This window comes from Tachyglossus aculeatus, chromosome 8 (assembly GCF_015852505.1).
Source record: "Tachyglossus aculeatus isolate mTacAcu1 chromosome 8, mTacAcu1.pri, whole genome shotgun sequence".
In the NCBI taxonomy this organism is placed as follows: Eukaryota; Metazoa; Chordata; class Mammalia; order Monotremata; family Tachyglossidae; genus Tachyglossus; species Tachyglossus aculeatus.
Window position 1 is genome coordinate 37,100,971 of NC_052073.1, and position 22,714 is coordinate 37,123,684.

At 43.8% G+C, this 22,714-nt stretch overlaps 1 protein-coding gene across 1 annotated transcript in view; it reads left to right on the plus strand.

The window, feature by feature from the left end:
- Window positions 1-954: 954 nt before the first annotated feature.
- LOC119931330 (BPI fold-containing family B member 1-like) overlaps window positions 955-22,714 on the plus strand; it is a 44,375-nt gene continuing 22,615 nt past the window's right edge. Inside the window, exons 1-6 of the mRNA XM_038749926.1 lie at window positions 955-1,102; window positions 2,575-2,710; window positions 9,495-9,602; window positions 14,318-14,467; window positions 16,220-16,301; window positions 19,296-19,359. Of these exons, the coding sequence (XP_038605854.1) occupies window positions 955-1,102; window positions 2,575-2,710; window positions 9,495-9,602; window positions 14,318-14,467; window positions 16,220-16,301; window positions 19,296-19,359 (688 nt within the window). The remainder of the gene's footprint in view (window positions 1,103-2,574; window positions 2,711-9,494; window positions 9,603-14,317; window positions 14,468-16,219; window positions 16,302-19,295; window positions 19,360-22,714) is intronic.

Here is a 22,714-nt window from a genome sequence, read left to right on the forward strand (position 1 = left end):
AGTGCTTAGATCGGTGCTTGGCACATAGTAAGTGCTTAATAATAATAATAATAAGGGCATTTATTAAGTGCTTACTATGTGCAAGGCACTGTTCTAAGCGCTGGAGCACTGTTCTAAGCACTTAACAAATACCATCATTATTATTACTATTATTATTAAATGTTCCTCATGCTCTCTCCAGGTGGGGCAACCTGATCACCTTGTATCCCCCCAGCGCTTAGAATGGTGCTTCACACATAGTAAGCGCTTAACAAATACCATCATCATCATCATCATCATCATCATCATTATTATTATTATTGTTATTGTTATTATTAAATGTTCCTCATGCTCTCTCCAGGTGGGACAACCTGATCACCTTGTAAACTCCCCTCCAGCGCTTAGAACAGTGCTTGGCACACAGTAAGCACTTAATAATAATAATAATGATGGCATTTATTAAGCGCTTATTATGTGCAAAGCACTGTTCTAAGCGCTGGAGCACTATTCTAAGCACTTAACAAATACAATTATTATTATTATTATTATTATTATTATTATTATTAAATGTTCCTCATGCTCTCTCCAGGTGGGACAACCTGATCACCTTGTAAACTCCCCCCCCAGCGCTTAGAACGGTGCTTGGCACATAGTAAGCACTTAATAAGAATAATAATGATGGCATTTATTAAGCGCTTACTATGTGCAAAGCATTGTTCTAAATGCTGGAGCACTGTTCTAAGCACTTAACAAATGCCATTATTATTATTATTATTATTATTATTATTATTATTATAAGTGTTCCTCATGCTGTCTCCAGGAGGGACAACCTGATCACCTTGTAAACTCCCCCCCCAGTGCTTAGGACGGTGCTTGGCACATAGTAAGCCATTATTATTATTATTATTATTATTATTATTATTATTATTATTATTATTAATGTTCCTCATGCTCTCTCCAGGTTTGGGGAGCAGGATGATTTTTCCAATCTGCGGTCTCACCTTCCTCTGGGGTCTGCTCTCCGGAACCGCGGCACAAACGATCCCTGATGTCCTGGTTGCCAAGGCCGTGCCACCCAACACCCAGGCCATTCTGAACCTCGGGCCCGATGTCCTGAAAGAAGGTGAGTTGATTCATTCATTCAATCGTATTTATTGAGCGCTTACTGTGTGCAGAGCACTGGACTAAGCGCTTGGGAAGTCCAAGTTGGCAACATATAGAGACAGTCCCTACCCAACAGTGGGCTCACAGTCTAGAAGGGGGAGACGGAGGACATAGAAATCATCAAAATAATGATGATAGTAATGATGATAATCAATCAATCAATCAATCGTATTTATTGAGCGCTTACTGTGTGCAGAGCACTGGACTAAGCGCTTGGGAAGTCCAAGTTGGCAACATATAGAGACAGTCCCTACCCAACAGTGGGCTCACAGTCTAGAAGGGGAAGACAGAGGACATAGTAATCATCAAAATAATGATGATAATAATGATGATAATCAATCAATCAATCGTATTTATTGAGCACTTACTGTGTGCAGAGCACTGGACTAAGCGCTTGGGAAGTACAAGTTGGCAACATATAGAGACAGTCCCTACCCAACAGTGGGCTCACAGTCTAGAAGGGGGGGGATAATAAACACGCCCCCCCCCCCCACCCCAGCCTCTTCTCCCATGGCACCCTGAACCCCCCGGCCAACCACAGCTGGTATGTGTTGCCAACTTGTACTTCCCAAGTGCTTAGTACAGTGCTAAGTACAGTACAGGGATATGGGTTCAAATCCCGGCTCTGTCACTTGTCAGCTGTGTGCCTTTGGGCAAGTCACCTCACTTCTCTGGGCCTCATCTGGAAAATGGGGATTAAGTCTGTGAGCCCACTTTGGGACAACCTGATCACCTTGTCACCTCCCCAGCGCTTAGAACAGTGCTTTGCACATAGTAAGCACTTAACAATTACGAAAATTATTATTATTATTATGGGTTCAAATCCCGGCTCTGTCACTTGTCAGCTGTGTGCCTTCGGGCAAGTCACTTCACTTCTCTGGGCCTCATCTGGAAAATGGGGATTAAGTCTGTGAGCCCACTTTGGGACAACCTGATCACCTTGTCACCTCCCCAGCGCTTAGAACAGTGCTTTGCACATAGTAAGCGCTTAATAAGTGCCATCATTATTATTATTTATCCCCTCTCCCAGCCCCACGCCACTTATTTTCCTATCCGTCGTACACTGATTTCCACAAGTGCCCGTCTCCCCTTCTAAACTATCAGCCCGTTGCAGGTTGGGAATATGTCTGTTGTATCTATTGGACTCTCCCAAGTGCTCAATAGAGTACTCTTGCACACACTAAGTGCTCAACACAGATGAATGACTGACTGGCTGACTGAGAAATACATGGATACAGGATGGGAGACTAAAGCAATTTGGGAAAGAGGGAACCTTGTGCCATTTTACGGCTAAAGCGATTCGGGAAAGAGGGAATCTCGTGCCATTTTACGGCTCAACATGGGAAGCGGACACCCAAACTCGATGGACGTTTTAGGAAGGGTGTCATTTTCGGGCTCCCACCTCGGGATAATTTTTCCGAACGGGTTCAGCTTTCTCTCAGGTCCTCAAAGACCGCAACGCTGTGAAGACCCTCGAAGACCTTCCTCTCCTCAGCGCCATGGAGAACGCCGAATCCCAAGGCTTCTTTGGCAGCCTGGTGAGCAGCATCTTAAAGCAGATCGTTTGGTAAGTGATCGATCGCCGATCAATCACGGGGGATCGATAACTGTTTTTCCCCTTTTTTAATGGTATTTGTTCATTCTATTGATTTTATTTTGTTAGTATGTTTGGTTTGGCTCTCTGTCTCCCCCTTTTAGACTGTGAGCCCACTGTTGGGTAGGGACTGTCTCTATATGTTGCCAATTTGTACTTCCCAAGCGCTTAGTACAGTGCTCTGCACACATTAAGTGCTCAATAAATACGATGGATGATGATGATGATGATTCATTCAATCGTATTTATTGAGCGCTTACTGTGTGCAGAGTTCAGCGCTTACTACGTGCTAGGCCGCTGTTCTAATCAATCAATCGTATTTATCGAGTGCTTACTGTGTGCAGAGCACTGGACTAAGCACTGGGGTAGACACAATTTCTCTGTGCCGCAGTCCCTCATCTGTATAATGGGGATTATTAATAATAATAATGATAATGGCATTTGTTAAGTGTTTAGTATGTGCCAATCACTGTTCTAAGCGCTGGGGAGGATACAAGGTGATTAGATCATCCCACATGGGGCTCACAGCCTTCATCCCCATTTTCCAGATGAGGTAACTGAGACCCAGAGAAGTGAAGTGACTTGCCCAAAGTCACACAGCTGACAAGCGGTGGAGTCAGGATAATAATCATAATAATAATGGCATTTATTAAGTGCTTACTATGTGCAAAGCACTGTTCTAAGCGCTGGGGAGGGTACAAGGTGATCAGTTTGTCCCATGGGGGGTTCACAGTCTTCATCCCCATTTTACAGATGAGGAAACTGGGGCCCAGAGAAGTTAAGTGGCTTGCCCAAAGTCACCCAGCTGGCAAGTGGCAGAGCTGGGATTTGAACCCACAACCTCTGACTCCCAAGCCCGGGCTCTTTCCACTGAGCCACGCTGATTAAGACTGTGAGCCCCACGTGGGACAACCTGATCGCCTTGTATCTCCCCCAGCGCTTAGAACAGTGCTTGGCACATAGTAAGTGCTTAACAAATGCCAGCATTATTATTATTACTATACAAGATAAATAAGCTTTTTTGCTTTGGTCAGGTTAGGGTTTTTTTAATGGTATTTGTTAAGCACTCACTGTGTGCTAGGCTCTGTTCTAAGCACTGGGGTAGATACAAGATAATTAAGTTTTGTTTTTTTAATGGTATTTGTTAAGCACTTACTATGTGCTAAGCTCTGTTCTAAGCACTGGGATAGATTCAAGATAATTAAGTTTTGGGGTTTTTTAATAGTATTTGTTAAGCACTCACTATGTGCTAGGCTCTGTTCTAAGCGCTGGGGTAGATACAATATAATTAAGTTTTGTTTTTTTTAATGGTTTTTGTTAAGTGCTTACTATGTGCTAGGCTCTGTTCTAAGTGCTGGGATAGATACAAGATAATTAAGTTTTGTTTTTTTAATGGTATTTGTTAAGCACTTACTATGTGCTAAGCTCTGTTCTAAGCACTGGGGTAGATACAAGATAATTAAGTTTTGTTTTTTTAATGGTATTTGTTAAGCACTTACTATGTGCTAGGCTCTGTTCTAAACACTGGGATAGATACAAGATAATTAAGTGGTTTTTTAAAATGGTATTTGTTAAGCACTTACTATGTGCTAGGCTCTGTTCTAAGCACCGGGATAGATACAAGATAATTAAGTTTTGTTTTTTAATGGTATTTGTTAAGCACTCACTATGTGCTAGGCTCTGTTCTAAGCACTGGGGTAGATACAATATAATTACGTTTTGTTTCTTAAATGGTATTTGTTGAGTGCTTACTATGTGCTAGGCTCTGTTCTAAGCACTGGGATAGATACAAGATAATTAAGTTTTGTTTTTCTAATGGTATTTGTTAAACACTATGTGCTAGGCTCTGTTCTAAGCACTGGGGTAGATACCATATAATTAAGTTTTGTTTTTTTAATGGTATTTGTTAAGTGCTTACTATGTGCTAGGCTCTGTTCTAAGCGCTGGGGTAGATACAATATAATTAAGTTTTGGTTTTTTAATGGTATTTGTTGAGTGCTTACTATGTGCTAGGTTCTGTTCTAAGCGCTGGGATAAATACAAGATAATTAAGTTTTTTTTTTTAATGGTATTTGTTAAGCGCTCACTAAGCGCTAGGCTCTGTTCTAAGCACTGGGGTAGATATAATACAATTACTTTTTTTAATGGTATTTGTTGAGTGCTTACTATGTGCTAGGCTCTGTTCTAAGCGCTGGGGTAGGTACAATATAATTAAGTTTTGGTTTTTTAATGGTATTTGTTAAGCACTCACTATGTGCTAGGCTCTGTTCTAAGTGCTGGGGTAGATACCATATAATTAAGTTTTGTTTTTTTAATGGCATTTGTTAAGCACTCATTTTGTGCTAGGCTCTGTTCTAAGCGCTGGGAGAGATACAAGATAATTAAGTTTTGTTTTTTTAATGGTATTTGTTAAGCACTTACTATGTGCTAGGCTCTGTTCTAAGCACTGGGTTAGATACAAGATAATTGTTTTGTTTTTTTAATGGTATTTGTCAAGTGCTTACTATGTGCTAGGCTCTGTTCTAAGCGCTGGGAGAAACATAAGATAATTAAGTTTTTTTTTTAATGGTATTTGTTAAGCACTCATTATGTGCTAGGCTCTGTTCTAAGCACTGGGGTAGATATAATATAATTACATTTTTTTTAATGGTATTTGTTGAGTGCTTACTATGTGCTAGGCTCAGTTCTAAGCACTGGGGTAGGTACAATATAATTAAGTTTTGGTTTTTCAATGATATTTGTTAAGCACTCACTATGTGCTAGGCTCTGTTCTAAGCACTGGGTTAGATACAAGATAATTAAGTTTTGTTTTTTAATGATATTTGTTAAGTGCTTACTACGTGCTAGGCTCTGTTCTAAGCAGTGGGATAGATACAAGATAATTAAGTTTTGGTTTTTTAATGGAATTTGTTAAGCACTTACTATGTGCTAGGCTCTGTTCTAAGCGCTAGGATAGATACAAGATAATTAAGTTTTGTTTTTTTAATGGTATTTGTTAAGCATTTACTATGTGCTAGACTCTGTTCTAAGCCCTGGGAGAGATACAAGATAATTAAGTTTTGTTTTTTTAATGGTATTTGTTAAACACTATGTGCTAGGCTCTGTTCTAAGCACTGGGGTAGATACCATATAATTGTTTTGTTTTTTTAATGGTATTTGTTAAGCACTCACTATGTGCTAGGCTCTGTTCTAAGCGCTGGGAGAGATACAAGATAATTGTTTTGTTTTTTTAATGGAATTTGTTAAACACTATGTGCTAGGCTCTGTTCTAAGCAATGGGGTAGATACCATATAATTAAGTTTTGTTTTTTTAATGGTATTTGTTAAACACTCACTATGTGCTAGGCTCTGTTCTAAGCGCTGGGAGAGATACAAGATAATTAAGTTTTGTTTTTTTAAAGGTATTTGTTAAACACTATGTGCTAGGCTCTGTTCTAAGCACTGGGGTAGATACCATATAATTAAGTTTTGTTTTTTTAATGGTATTTGTTAAGCACTCACTATGTGCTAGGCTCTGTTCTAAGCACTGGGAGAGATAGAAGACAATTAAGTTTTGTTTTGGTTTTGTTTTGTTTCTTTTTTTTTAGTGGTATTTGTTAAGCACTTACTATCTACCGGGCACTGTACTAAGTGACTGGGGTAATACAGTGCTAAGTGCTTAGTACAGTGCTCTGCACACAGTAAGTGCTCAATAAATACAATTGAATGAATAATACGAGCTAATTAGTTTTTCTTGTTTTCTTTTGTTTTCTTTTTTAATTGGTATTAAGGGCTTCCGTTGTTGGGTAGGGATTGTCTGGGTAGCCGAATTGTACTTTCCAAGTGCTTAGTACAGTGCTCTGCACATAATAAGTGCTCAATAAATATGATTTGAATGAATGAATACTATGTGCCAAGTACTGTCCTAAACCCTGGGGTAGATACAAGCTAATTAGGTTTTCGGGCTTTAAAAAAAATGGTTCTAGTTAAGGGCTTATTATGTGTCAGGCACTGTACTAAGTGCAGGGGGAGAAACAAGGTCATTCATTCATTCATTCATTCATTCAATCATATTTATTGAGCGCTTACTATGCGCAGAGCACTATACTAAGCGCTTGGGAAGTCCAAGTTGGCAACATATAGCGATGGTCCCTACCCAACAACGGGCTCACGGTCGAGAATGAGGAGACAGACAACAAAACAAAACATGTGGACGGGTGTCAAGTCATCAGAATAAATAGAAATAAAGCTAGATGCACATCATTAACAAAATAAATAGAATAGTAAATACATACAAGGAAAATAAATAGTTTGTTTTGTCATGTTTTCTTAATGGCATTTGTTAAGCGCTTACTACATGCCAGGCTCTGTACTAAGTGCAGGGGGAGAAACGCAGTAATTTGTTTTGTCCTATTTTCTTAATGGTATTTGTTAAGCGCTTACTACATGCCAGGCTCCGTACTAAGTGCAGGGGGAGAAACACAGTAATTAGTTTGTTTTGTTGTGTTTTCTTTATGGTATTTGTTAAGCGCTTACTATGTGCCACACACTGATCTAAGTAAGGGCTGGAGGAGATGCAAACTAATCCGGTTTGGGGGTTTTGTTTTGTTTTCATGATATTTGGCAGTCTAGAGGAGATTATCCTCACGGGTTTAGGAGTCAGAGGTCATGGGTTCAAATCCCTGCTCCGCCACTTGTCAGCTGTGTGACTTCGGGCAAGCCACTTCACTTCTCTGTGCCTCAGTTACCTCATCTGTAAAATGGGGATTAAGATTGTGAGCCCCACATGGGACAACCTGATCACCTTGTATCCTCCCCAGTGCTTAGAACAGTGCTTTGCACATAGCAAGCGCTTAACAGATACCAAAATTATTATTCTCAAAGTCCTTGGTACCTACTGAGTGCTCACTATGTGCAGAGCACTGCACTAAACGCTTGTGAGAGTTGGCAGACGCATTCCCTGCCCTTAGGGAGCTGATAGTCTGTCAATCATTCAATCAATAGTATTTCTTGAGCACTTTCTGTGTGCAGAGCACTGTACTAAGCGCTTGTGAGAGTTGGCAGATGCATTCCCTACCCTTAGGGAGCTGATAGTCTATCAATCAATCAATCAATAGTATTTCTTGAGCACTTTCTGCATGCAGAGCACTGTACTAAGCGCTTGTGAGAGTTGGCAGATGCATTCCCTGCCCTTAGAGAGCTGTTAGTCTATCAATCAATCAATAGTATTTCTTGAGCACTTTCTGTGTGCAGAGCACTGTACTAAGCACTTGTGAGAGTTGGTGGATGCATTCCCTGCCCTTAGGGAGCTGATAGACAACCTGATCACCTTGTAATCTCCCCAGTGCTTAGAACAGTGCTTTGCACATAGTAAGCGCTTAAAAAATACCATCATTATTATTATTATCAATCAATAGTATTTCTTGAGCACTTTCTGCCTGCAGAGCACTGTACTAAGCGCTTGTGAGAGTTGGCAGATGCATTCCCTGCCCTTAGGGAGCTGATAATCTATCAATCAATAGTATTTGACTTTGGGCAAGTCACTTAACTTCTCTGGGCCTCAGTTCCTTCATCTGTCAAATGGGGATGAAGACTGTGAGCCCCACGGGGGACAACCTTTCATTCAAACGTATTTATTGAGCGCTTACTGTGTGCAGAGCACTGTACTAAGCGCTTGGGAAGTACAAGTTGGCACCATATAGAGACGGTCCCTACCCAACAGCGGGCTCACAGTCACAACCTGATTACCTTGTATCTCCCCCAGCGCTTAGAACAGTGCTTGGCACATAGTAAGCTCTTAACAAATACCAACATTATTATTATTATTATTTATTGAGAGCTTTCTGCGTGCAGAGCACTGTACTAAGCACTCGGGAGAGTCTAACACAACAGAATTGGCAGACACATTCTCTGCCCTACAAGGAGCTTATAGTCTAATCAAGCAAGCAATAGCATTTACCGAGTGCTTCCTGAGTGCAGAGCATACAATTTTGGTATTTGTTAATAATAATGATGGCATTTATTTATTTGTTAAGCACTTACTATGTGCAAAGCACTGTTCTAAGCACGGGGCAAGGTGATTAAGTTGTCCCATGTGAGGCTCACAGTCTTAATCCCCATTTTACAGATGAGGGAACTGAGGCCCAGAGAAGTTAAGTGACATGGCCAAAGTCACACAGCTGACAAGCGGCGGAGCCGGGATTTGAACCCACGACCTCTGACTCCCAAGCCCGGGCTCTTTCCACTGAGCCACGCTGCTTCCCTGGAGAGTCCAACACAACACATTCCCTGCCCTCAACGAGCTCCAGTCTAGAGGGAGAACATAATCACCACCCTCGAACTTCAACGGGATTGAGTGAGCGCTCACTGTGTGCGAAGCACTGGGCTAAGCGCTTAGGGTGGTCTCCCTGCCCTCAAAGGGCTGAGGGTCTCCAGACTCTATGATCAAGGATTTAGAGAAGCAGCGTGGCTCAGTGGAAAGAGCCCGGGCTTTGGAGTCAGAGGTCATGGGTTCAAATCCTGGCTCCGCCAATTGTCAGCTGGGTGACTTTGGGCAAGTCGCTTCACTTCTCTGGGCCTCAGTGACCTCATCTGGAAAATGGGGATGAAGGCTGGGAGCCCCCCGTGGGACAACCTGATCACCTTGTATTCCCCCAGCGCTTAGAACAGTGCTTTGCACATAGTAAGTGCTTAACAAGTACCATTATTATTATTATTATTATTATCATCATCTACCCTCCCACCCCCTGGATGACCCTTGACCTTTCTATCTGGCCAGGATGAAGGTCACCAACGCGGACATCCTCCCTCTTCAGCTGGAGAAGTCCGAGGATGGTCAAGGCCTCACCATGAAGATTCCCCTCGAATTGGTGGCCGGAATAAAAACGTGAGTCTCCCCCAGACCCAATTTAGTGGTTGGAAAAAACCGTGAGTCTCCCCCAGACCCAATTTGGTGGCTGGAAGAAAGACGTGAGTCTCCCCCAGCCCCAATTTGAGGCTAGAATAAAAACGTGAGACTCCCCCTGACCTAATTTGAGGCTGGAATAAAAACGTGAGTCTCCCCCCGCCCCAATTTGAGGCTGGAATAGAAACGTTGGACTCCCCCAGCTCCAATTTGAGGCTGGAATAAAAACGTGAGACTCCCCCATGCCCAATTTGAGGCTGGAATTAAAGCGTGAGTCTCCCCCAGCCCCAATTTGAGGCTAGATTATAAAAACGTGAGTCTCCCCCAGCCCCAATTTGAGGCTGGAATTAAAGTGTGAGTCTCCCCCAGCCCCAATTTGAGGCTAGATTATAAAAACGTGAGTCTCCCCCAGCCCCAATTTGAGGCTGGAATAAAAACGTGTCTCCCCCAGACCCAATTTGAGGCTGGAATAAAAACGTGAGTCTCCCCCAGCCCCAATTTGAGGCTAGAATATAAAAACGTGAGTCTCCCCCATCTCCAATTTGAGGCTGGAATAAAAACGTAAGACTCCCCCAGACCCAATTTGAGGCTGAAATATAAAAACGTGAGACTCTCCCAGCCCCAATTTGAGGCTGGAATAAAAACGTGAGACTCCCCCAGCCCCAATTTGAGGCTGGAATAAAAACGTGAGTCTCCCCCAGCCCCAATTTGAGGCTGGAATAAAAACGTGAGTCTCCCCAGACCCAATTTGAGGCTGGAATATAAAAACGTGAGACTCTCCCATCTCCAATTTGAGGCTGGAATAAAAACGTGAGACTCCCCCCGGCCCCAGTTTGAGGCTGGAATAAAAACGTGAGACTCCCCCAGCCCCAATCTGAGGCTGGAATAAAAACGTGAGTCTCCCCCAGACCCAGTTTGAGGCTGGAATAAAAACGTGAGTCTCCCCCAGCCCCAATTTGAGGCTGGAATATAAAAACGTGAGACTCCCCCAGCCCCAATTTGAGGCTGGAATAAAAACGTGAGACTCTCCCAGCCCCAATTTGAGGCTGGAATAAAAACGTGAGTCTCCCCCAGCCCCAATTTGAGGCTGGAATAAAAACGTGAGTCTCCCCCAGACCCAATCTGAGGCTGGAATAAAAACGTGAGACTCCCCCAGCCCCAATTTGAGGCTAGAATATAAAAACGTGAGTCTCCCCCATCTCCAATTTGAGGCTGGAATAAAAACGTAAGACTCCCCCAGACCCAATTTGAGGCTGAAATATAAAAACGTGAGACTCTCCCAGCCCCAATTTGAGGCTGGAATAAAAACGTGAGACTCCCCCATCCCCAATTTGAGGCTGGAATAAAAACGTGAGTCTCCCCCAGACCCAGTTTGAGGCTGGAATAAAAACGTGAGTCTCCCCCAGCCCCAATTTGAGGCTAGAATATAAAAACGTGAGACTCCCCCAGCCCCAATTTGAGGCTGGAATAAAAACGTGAGACTCTCCCAGCCCCAATTTGAGGCTGGAATAAAAACGTGAGTCTCCCCCAGCCCCAATTTGAGGCTGGAATAAAAACGTGAGTCTCCCCCAGCCCCAATTTGAGGCTGGAATAAAAACGTGAGTCTCCCCCAGACCCAATTTGAGGCTAGAATATAAAAACGTGAGTCTCCCCGATCTCCAATTTGAGGCTGGAATAAAAACGTAAGACTCCCCCAGACCCAATTTGAGGCTGAAATATAAAAACGTGAGACTCTCCCAGCCCCAATTTGAGGCTGGAATAAAAACGTGAGACTCCCCCAGCCCCAATTTGAGGCTGGAATAAAAACGTGAGTCTCCCCCAGCCCCAATTTGAGGCTGGAATAAAAACGTGAGTCTCCCCCAGACCCAATCTGAGGCTGGAATAAAAACGTGAGACTCCCCCAGCCCCAATTTGAGGCTGGAATAAAAACGTGAGTCTCCCCCAGCCCCAATTTGAGGCTGGAATAAAAACGTGAGACTCCCTCAGACCCAATCTGGTAGCTGGAATATAAAACCGTGAGTCTCCCCCAGCCTCAATTTGAGGCTAGAATGAAAACGTGATACTCCCCCAGACCCAATTTGAGGCTGGAATATAAAACCGTGAGTCTCCCCCCGCTCCAATTTGGGGCTGGAACAAAAACGTGAGATTCCGCCAGACCCAATTTGAGGCTGGAATAAAACCGTGAGACTCCCCCCGCCCCAATTTGAGGCTGGAATGAAAACGTGAGTCTTCCCCAGACCCAATTTGGGGCTGGAATAAAAATGGGAGACTTCCCCAGCCTCAATCTGAGGCTGGAACAGAAACGTGAGAATCCTCCCCGCCCCACTTTGAAGCTGGAATAAAAACGTGAGTCTCCCCCAGACCCAATTTGAGGCTGGAATATAAAAACGTGAGTCTCCCCCAGACCCAATTTGAGGCTGGAATATAAAAACGTGAGTCTCCCCCAGACCCAATTTGAGGCTGGAATATAAAAACGTGAGTCTCCCCCAGCTCCAATTTGAGGCTGGAATAAAAACGTGGGACTCCCCCAGCCTCAATGTGAGGCTGGAACAAAAGCGTGAGACTCCTCCCCGCTCCAATTTGGGGCTGGAATAAAAACGTGAGTCTCCCCCCACCCCAATTTGAGGCTGGAAGAAAGACGTGAGACTCTCCCCGCCCCAATTTGAGGTTGGAATAAAAACGTGGGACTCCCCCAGCCTCAGTGTGAGGCTGGAACAAAAACGTGAGAATCCTCCCCGCCCTAATTTGAGGCTGGAATATAAACGTAAGTCTCCCCCAGCTCCAATTTGAGGCTGGAATAAAAACGTGAGACTCCCCCAGCCCCAGTTTGAGGCTGGAATATAAACACGTGAGTCTCCCCCAGCCTCAGTTAGAGGCTAGAATGAAAAGGTGAGAGACTGCCCCAGACCCAATTTGAGGCTGGAATAAAAACGTGAGTCTCCCCCCGCTCCAATTTGAGGCTGGAATATAAAAACGTGAGTCTCCCTCAGCTCCAATTTGAGGCTGGAATATAAAAACGTGAGTCTCCCCCAGCCACAGTTAGAGACTAGAATGAAAACGTGAGAGACTCCCCCAGACCCAATTTGAGGCTGGAATATAAAAACGTGAGTCTCCCTCAGCTCCAATTTGAGGCTGGAATATAAAAACGTGAGTCTCCCCCAGCCACAGTTAGAGACTAGAATGAAAACGTGAGAGACTCCCCCAGACCCAATTTGAGGCTGGAATATAAAAACGTGAGTCTCCCCCAGCTCCAATTAGAGGCTAGAATGAAAACGTGAGAGACTCCCCCAGACCCAATTTGAGGCTGGAATATAAAAACGTGAGTCTCCCCCAGCCTCAATGAGAGGCTAGAATGAAAACATGAGAGACTCCCCCAAAACCAATTTGAGGCTGGAATAAAAACGTGAGTCTCCTCCAGCTCCAATTTGAGGCTGGAATATAAAAACGTGAGACACCCCCAGGCCCAGTTTGAGGCTGGAATATAAAAACGTGAGTCTCCCCCAGCCTCAGTTAGAGGCTAGATTGAAAACGTGAGAGACTCCCCCAGACCCAATTTGAGGCTGGAATATAAAAACGTGAGTCTCCCCCCGCTCCAATTTGAGGCTGGAATATAAAAACGTGAGACACCCCCAGACCCAATTCGATGCTGGAATATAAAAACGTGATTCTCCCCCAGCCTCAGTTAGAGGCTAGAATGAAAACGTGAGAGACTCCCCCAGACCCAATTTGAGGCTGGGATAAAAACGTGAGTCTCCCCCCCGCTCCAATTTGAGGCTGAAATATAAAAACGTGAGACTCCCCCAGCCTCAGTTAGAGGCTAGAATGAAAACGTGAGACTCCCCCACACCCAATTTGAGGCTGGACTATAGAAACGTGAGTCTCCCACAGCCTCAATGAGAGGCTAGAATGAAAACGTGAGAGACTCCCCCAGACCCAATTTGAGGCTGGAATATAAAAACGTGAGTCTCCCCTGGATCCAATTTGGGGCTGGAATAAAAACGTGAGACTCCCCCCGCCCCAATTTGAGGCTGGAATATAAAAACGTGAGTCTCCCCCAGCCTCAGTTAGAGGCTAGAATGAAAACGTGAGAGACTCTCCCAGCCCCAATTTGAGGCTGGAATATAAAAACGTGAGTTTCCCCCTGCTCCAATTTGGGGCTGGAATAAAAACGTGAGACTTCCCCCGCCGCAGTCTGAGGCTGGAACATAAAAACGTGAGTCTCCCCCAGCTCCAATTAGAGGCTAGAATGAAAACGTGAGAGACTCCCCCAGACCCAATTTGAGGCTGGAATATGAAAACGTGAGTCTCCCCCAGCCTCAGAGGCTAGGATGAAAACGTGAGAGACTCCCCCAGACCCAATTTGAGGCTGGAATATGAAAACGTGAGACACCCCCAGGCCCAATTTGAGGCTGGAATATAAACACGTGAGTCTCCCCCAGCCTCAGTTAGAGGCTAGAATGAAAACGTGAGAGACTCCCCCAGACCCAATTCGAGGCTGGAACATGAAATCGTGAGACACCCTCAGGCCCAGTTTTGCACACACACACACACACACACATTACACACAAAAACAACACACAAAGACACGTGCAAGACACGTGTGCGACGCCCCCCCGTGCAAGCACGCGTCTCTGTCATGTCTCTGTCGGCCGGTGGGCCCCCTCTCCTCTCCATCCGTCCCCCCCTCCCCCCTGCAGGCCGCTGTCGTGGAAGGTGATCGAGCTGCACATTGTGCTAGACGTTGTGGCGGAGGTGCGAATGGGCCCCGACGGGGCGGGCCGCAGCCGCCTGCTGCCGGGGCCCTGCGCCGCCGGCAGGGGGAGCCTCAGCGTCCGACTCCTCGACAAGTGAGTGACAGCCCTGGCCACGCCCCCTAAACTGGCCACGCCCCCAATCTGACCAATCACCGCGCAGCTCGGCCGCGTCAATCCCCGCCCCTGGCCACGCCCCCAACACGGACCACGCCCCTAGGCCTGACCAATCCCCGCCCAGTACGGCCGCGGCATCCCCATTGGGCGCGTCAATCATCGCCCCTGGCCACGCCCCTAACACAGGCCACGCCCCCAATCTAACCAATCACCGCCTAGCTCGGCGCGTCAGTCATCGCTCTGGCCACGCCTCCACCTCTAGCCACGCCCCCAATCTGATCAATCACCGCCCAGCTCGCGTCAATCATCGCCCCTTGGCCACGCCCCCAACCCTGGCCACGCCCCTAAACTGACCATTCATTCATTCGATCGTATTTATTGAGCGCTTACTGTGTAAAGAGCACTGTATTAAGCGCTTGGGAAGTCCAAGTTGGCAACATAGAGAGACGGTCCCTACCCGACAGCGGGATCACAGGCTAGAAGGGGGAGACAGAGAACAAAACAAAACATATTAACAAAATAAAATAAATAGAATAAATATGTACAAATAAAATAAATTAATAAATAGAGTAATAAATACGTATAAGCATATATACATATATACAGGTGCTGCGGGGAGGGGAAGGAGGTAAGGCGGGGGGATAATGATGGCATTTGTTAAGCGTTTACTATGTGCCAAGCACTGTTCTAAGCACTGGGGAGGTTATACTTCCCAAGCGCTTAGTCCAGTGCTCTGCACACAGTAAGCGCTCAATAAATACGATTGAATGAACGAAAGAGTGAATATGTTGCCAACTTGGACTTCCCAAGCGCCTTAATACAGTGCTCTGCACACAGTAAGTGCTGAATAAATACGATTGAATGAATGAATGAATGAATATGTTGCCAACTTGGACTTCCCAAGCTCTTAGTCCAGTGCTCTGCACACAGTAAGCGCTCAATAAATACGACTGAATGAACGAATGAATGAATTTGTTGCCAACTTGGACTTCCCAAGCGCCTTAATACAGTGCTCTGCGCACAGTAAGCGCTCAATAAATACGATTGAATGAATGAATTAATGAATTAATTAATATGTTGCCAACTTGGGACTTCCCAAGCATCTTAGTCCAGTGCTCTGCACACATTAAGCGCTCAATAAATATGACTGACTGACTGAATGAATGAATATATTGCCAACTTGGACTTGCCCCAAGCACTTAGTCCAGTGCTCTGCACACAGTAAGCGCTCAATAAATACGATTGAATGAATGAATGAATGAATACGTTGCCAACTTGGACTTCCCAAGCGCTTAGTCCAGTGCTCTGCACACAGGAAGCGCTCAATAAATATGATTGATTGAATGAATGAATGAATATGTTGCCAACTTGGACTTCCCCCAAGCACTTAGTCCAGTTTTCTGCACACAGTAAGTGCTCAATAAATATGATTGAATGAATGAATGAATATGTTGCCAACTTGGACTTCCCAGGCGCCTTAATACAGTGCTCGGCACACAGTAAGCGCTCAATAAATATGATTGAATGAATGAATATGTTGCCAACTTGGATTTCCCAAGAGCTTAGTCCAGTGCTCTGCACACAGTAAGCGCTCAATAAATACGATTGAGTGAATGAAAGAATGAATGAACCCCTGACCTCTGACTCCAAAGCCCGGGCTCTTTCCACTGAGCCACGCTGCTTCCCACTTTTCCTTCCGTAATGTCTTTGGGCCTGTTTGCTTCCCTAAAGGATCTCGTTCATGGTCAGTCTGTTCGCCGACAAGGTCATCGACACCCTGCTTCCCGCCTTTCCTCAACTGGTCAAAAAGCAGGTCAGAGTCCGGCCTGGGGTTCCGCTCGCCCTCGGGGTGGGATGGGGTTGGGGGCTGCGGGGGGACTGAATAATAATAATAATAATAATAATTAACATAATAATTATTATATATTATTATATTATATTATATATTATATTATTATATTATATGCTATTATAATATTATTATTATGCGCTTACTATGTGCAAAGCACTGTTCTAAGCACTGATGCTTTCTCGGGGAGCAAATGTGATACAGTGATTTCCCGTGGGCATCTAATTCATTCTAGACTGTGAGCCCACGGTTGGGTAGGGACCGTCTCTATATGTTGCCATCTTGCACTTCCCAAGCGCTTAGTCCAGTGCTCTGCACACAGGAAGCGCTCAATAAATATGATTGATTGATTCCGTCGTATTCAACTGTAATAATAATAATCATTCATTCATTCAATCGTATTTATTGAGCGCTTCCTGTGTGCAGAGCTCTGTAGCTCCGATCCCCGCCCACGGTGACCTTACAATCAGTCGGTCCAATCAGTGCTACATACTGAGCGCTTCCCACGTGGAGGGTGCCGTAGTAAAGCAGAGAAGCAGCGTGGCTCAGTGGAAAGAGCCCGGGCTTTGGAGTCAGAGGTCGTGGGTTCAAGTCCCGGCTCTGCCAATTGTCAGCTGGGTGACTTTGGGCCAGTCACTTCACTTCTCTGGGCCTCAGTTCCCTCATCTGGAAAATGGGGATTAAGACTGTGAACCCCCCGTGGGACAACCTGATAGCCTTGTAACCTCCTCAGCGCTTAGAACGGTGCTTGGCACAGAGTGAGCGCTTAATAAATGCCATCATTACTATTATTATTATTACAAGCGGCGGAGCCGGGATTTGAACCCGGGATTCGATAATAATGGTGATGAGAACGATAATATGCAATAGCCTATATTACCAAATAATAATAATAATGTTGGTATTTGTTCAGCGCTTACTATGTGCCGGGCACTGTTCTAAGCGCTGGGGGAGATACAAGGGGATCAGGTTGTCCCACGGGGGGCTCACAGTCTTCATCCCCATTTTCCAGATGAGGTCACTGAGGCCCAGAGACTTCTAGACTGTGAGCCCACTGTTGGGTAGGGACCGTCTCTCTATGTTGCCAACTTGGACTTCCCAAGCGCTTAGTCTAGTGCTCTGCACACAGTAAGCGCTCAATAAATACGATTGAATGAATGAATGAAGTGACTTGCCCAAGGTCACCCAGCTGGCAAGTGGCAGAGCCGGGATTCGAACCCATGACGCCTGACTCCCAAGCGCAGGCTCTTTCCACTAAGCTACGCTGCTGTCTTATAATAATAATAACAATAACAATAATAATAAAATCGATGATAGTGTATAATAATAATAATAATAAAATAGATGATAATATATAATAATAATAATAATAAAATAGACGATAGTAAATAATAATAATAATAATAGAATAGACAATAGTGTACTATCGCTTATTATGTGTGGTGTCTTGTAAGAATAGGGAGATGGTTTCCTCCTCTGGATCATAACCTCGTTACAATCCGGTTACTTTGGACCCTCCTGAGAGCTTAGTACAGTGCTCTGCACACAGAAAGCGCTCAATCATCATCATCATCATCATCAATCGTATTTATTGAGCGCTTACTATGTGCAGAGCACTGTACTAAGCGCTTGGGAAGTACAAATTGGCAACATATAGAGACCGTCCCTACCCAACAGTGGGCTCACAGTCTAAAAGGGGGAGACAGAGAACAAAACCAAACATACTAACAAAATAAAATAAATAGAATAGATATGTACAAATAAATTAAATAAATAAATAGAGTAAAAAAAAAATAAATAGCAATAAATAGCATCGATTACAGCATGGGCCCTGTTGTCAGAAGGACCCGAGTTCTAATCCCACCTCCTCCATCGTCTGTTGCGTGAACTTGGGCCAGTTACTTCACTTCTCTGGGCCTCAGTTCCCTCATCTGGACAATTCATTCAATCGTATTTATTGAGCGCTTAGTACAGTGCAGAGCACTGTACTAAGCGCTTGGGAAGTACAAGTCGGCAACATATATGGAAAATGGGGATTAAGAGTGTGAGCCCCACGGGGGACAAGGACCGTGCCCCATCCAATTCACTTGTACTCAGCCCAGCGCTTAGTACAGTGCCTGGCACATAATAAGCGCTTAACAAAGGCCATTATTATTATTATTATTATTAAGTGCTGTGGGGCTGGGGGTGAAGTGTGGCTCGAATGTTTAATATTTAATAATATTTGTATTGAACAAATATTTAATAATACAAATATTATTATATCTGCACTGAACAAATATTTAATAATACTAATTAAATGTTTATTCAATGAAAATATTGTTAATAAATAGTATAGTTAATAATAGTATATTGTTAAATAATGCTAATTAAATATTGATTCAATACAAATATTGTTAATAAATGGTATCGTTAATAATGGTATATTGTTAAATAATACTAATTAAATATTAATTCAATGCAAATATTGTTAATAAATAGTATAGTTAATAATAGTATATTGTTAAATAATACTAATTAAATATTAATTCAATACCAATATTGTTAAATATTGGTGTTGAACAAATATTTAATTCGCATTATTAAATATTTATTTGATACTCATTCAATAATATTATAATTATATAATTAAATTATTATGATATTAATTAGAATGTGATTTTAATATAATGATAGCATTATATAATGATACCATTAGATAATAATATGTTATATGATATTATATAATAATCTAATTATATCCTAATTATGAATAATAATATTTAATGAGTATGCATTCATTTAATATTTTATTTGACTGTTTAACAATATTTAATGTGATTTCAATATAATGATAGAATTATATAATAATATGTGATACAATATTATATAGAATAGCCTAATTATAAATAATAATATTTAATAAACATATATTTGTTGAATATTTTATTTAAATATTTAACCATATTTGTATTTCAGCTTTGTCCTGTCATCAGTGAAGCACTGAACGATTTGAGTGCCAAACTACTGAGTTCCGTAAAAGGTAGGTCAGCCACTCCTTTATTTTTTTTAAAATGGTATTTGTTAAGCGCTTACTATGTGCCAGGCACTGTACTAAGCACGGGGGAAGATACAAGCTAATAATAATAATAATGATGGCATTTGTTAAGCGCTTACTATGTGCAAAGCACTGTTCTAAGCGCTGGAGGGGATACCAGATAATCAGGTTGTCCCACGGGGGGCTCACGGTCTTCATCCCCATTTTCCAGATGAGGGAACTGAGACTCCGAGAAGTGAAGTGACTTGACCAAGCTCACACAGCAGACATGTGGCGGAGGCGGGATTCGAACCCATGACCTCTGACTCCAAAGCCCGGGCTCTTTCCAAGGTGGACCAGTCCCTGTCCCACGTGGAGTTTACAGTCTTCATCCCCATTTGACGGATGAGGGAACTGAGGCCCAGAGAAGAGAAGTGACTCGCCCAAGGTCGCACAGCAGACAAGCGGCGGAGCCGGGATTAGAACCCACGACCTCTGGCTCCCAAGCCCGGGCTCTACCCACTAGGCAACACTCTTGCGCTAAGAGAAGGGAAGTGACTGGCCCAAGGTCACACAGCAGACAAAGGGCAGGGCTGCTGGGATTAGAACCCAGCGCTTAGTACAGTGCTCTGCACACAGTAAGCGCTCAATAAATACGATTGATGATAGTAAGCGCTTAACAAATGCCATTATTATCCGTAGTAGAACCCCAAACCTTCTGGTTCCATCCACCGGACGAGGCTGGTTCTTTCCACGAGGGTACAAGTACCACCTCTGTTATATTGGACTCTCCTGAGCGCTTAGTACAGTGCTCTGTACCCAAGAAGCGCTCAAAAGAGAGTGAGAAGGAGTAACCAGAGAGCGAGGAGGAGAACCAGGACAGGAAAGTGAGGCCGAAGTTGGATAATATTTCCAGGAGAAGGGGAAGCATCCACGATGAAGCGGCGTGGCTCGGTGGAAAGAGCCGGCCTTTGGAGTCAGAGGTCATGGGTTCGAATCCCGCCTCCGCCACTTGTCAGCTGGGTGACTTTGGGCCAGTCGCTTCGCTTCTCTGGGCCTCAGTTCCCTCATCTGGAAGATAGCCCACTGTTGGGTAGGGACTGTCTCTATATGTTGCCAACTTGTACTTCCCAAGCGCTTAGTACAGTGCTCTGCACACAGTAAGCGCTCAATAAATACGATTGATGATGATGATGATGATGATAAGATGGGGATGAAGACTGTAAGCCCCACATGGGACAACCTGATCTCCCTGTATCCCCCCCAGCACTTAGAACAGTGCTTTGCACACAGTAAGCGCTTAATAAATGCCATCATTATTATTATTATTATTTGGTGTCAGAGGTCATGGGTTCTAATCCCGCCTCCGCCACTTGTCAGATGTGTGACTTTGGACCAGTCACTTCACTTCTCTGGGCCTCAGTTCCCTCATCTGTAAGATGGGGATGAAGACTGTGAGCCCCACGTGGGACAACCTGATCACCTTGTATCTCTCCCAGCGCTTAGAACAGTGCCTGGCACATAGTAAGTGCTTACTATGGTGCTTGTTAAGCACTTACTATGTGCAAAGCACTGTTCTAAGCATTGGGGAGGTTACAAGGTGATCAGGTTGTCCCACGGGGGGGCTCACGGTTTCTTTTTTAATCCCCATTTTCCAGATGAGGGAACTGAGGCCCAGAGAAGTTAAGTGACTTGCCCAAAGTCACACAGCTGGCAATTGGCAGAGCCGGGGTTAACAAATACTATCATTATTAATCAGCACTTAGAACAGTGCTTTGCACACAATAAATTCAATCATATTTATTAAGCGCTTACTGTGTGCAGAGCACTGTACTAAGCGCTTATAAATGCCATCATTATGATTATCCACAGTGGATTGTTTGATTGATTATTATCAATCAAATTAAGTACATTTCCTTATTATTACGTACATATCCTTAAATTAGTATTATTATTATTATTATCAATTGCCATCCTGTCGTTTCTGATTCCTAACGACTCTGTGGCTCTATTTTCTCCAGAACGTCCTGCCTTCTGTAATTTATAATATATAATAATAATAACGATGGCATTTATTAAGCGCTTACTATGTGCAAAGCACTGTTCTAAGTGCTGAAGCACTGTTCTAAGCGCTGATACAATTCCTTACACTATATATTATAAATTCTGTATTTATATTCGTGCCTGTCTCCCCCTCCAGACTGTCAGCTCACTGTGGGCAGGGATCGTGTTTGGAGTCAGAGGTCATGGGTTCAAATCCCGGCTCCGCCAACTGTCAGCTGGGTGACTTTGGGCCAGTCGCTTCACTTCTCTGGGCCTCAGTTCCCTCATCTGCAAAATGGGGATGAAGACTGTGAGCCCCCCTTGGGACAACCTGATCACCCTGTATCTCCCGCAGCGCTTAGAACAGTGCCTGGCACATAGTAAGCGCTTAACAAATACTATCATTATTAATCAGCACTTAGAACAGTGTTTTGCACACTTAATAAATTCAATCATATTTATTAAGCGCTTAGTGTGTGCAGAGCACTGCTCTAAGCGCTTATAAATGCCATCATTATGATTATCCACAGTGGATTGTTTGATTAAGCGCTTACTGTGTGCAGAGCACTGTACTAAGCGCTTATAAATGTCACCATTATGATTATCTACAGTGGATTGTTTGATTATTATTATGTACATATCCATTATTATTATTATTATTAATATTATTATTATTATAAATTGCCATCCTGTCGTTCCTGATTCCTAACGACTCTATGGCTCTATTTTCTCCAGGACGTCCTGCCTTCTGTAATTTATAATATCTAATAATAATAACGATGGCATTTATTAAGCGCTTACCATGTGCAAAGCACTGTTCTAAGCGCGGATAGAATTCCTTACATTAGAGATGATAAATTCTGTATTTATATCCAGCGCTTAGAACAGTGCTTTGCACATAGTAAGCGCTTAATAAATCCTATTATTATTATTATTATTATTATTATATTCGTGCCTGTCTCCCCCTCCAGACTGTCAGCTCACTGTGGGCAGGGAACGTGTTAACTCTGTTACACTGGGCTCTCCCAAGCGCTCAGTACAGTGCTCAGCACATAATTGGGAGTTCAGTAAATGTGATCCTTAGGCCACACTGCTAGATCTGTGAGCCCACTGCTGGGTAGGGACTGTCTCTGTATGTTGCCAATTTGGACTTCCCAAGCGCTCAGTACAGTGCTCTGCACACAGTAAGCGCTCAATAAATACGATTGATGATGATGATGATAGGCACTCAATAAATACCACTGATTGGTAGGACGGCAGCTCGCTGTCAGCAGGAAATCTGCCTCCCAACTCCGCTGTAGTGGACTCACCCAAGTGC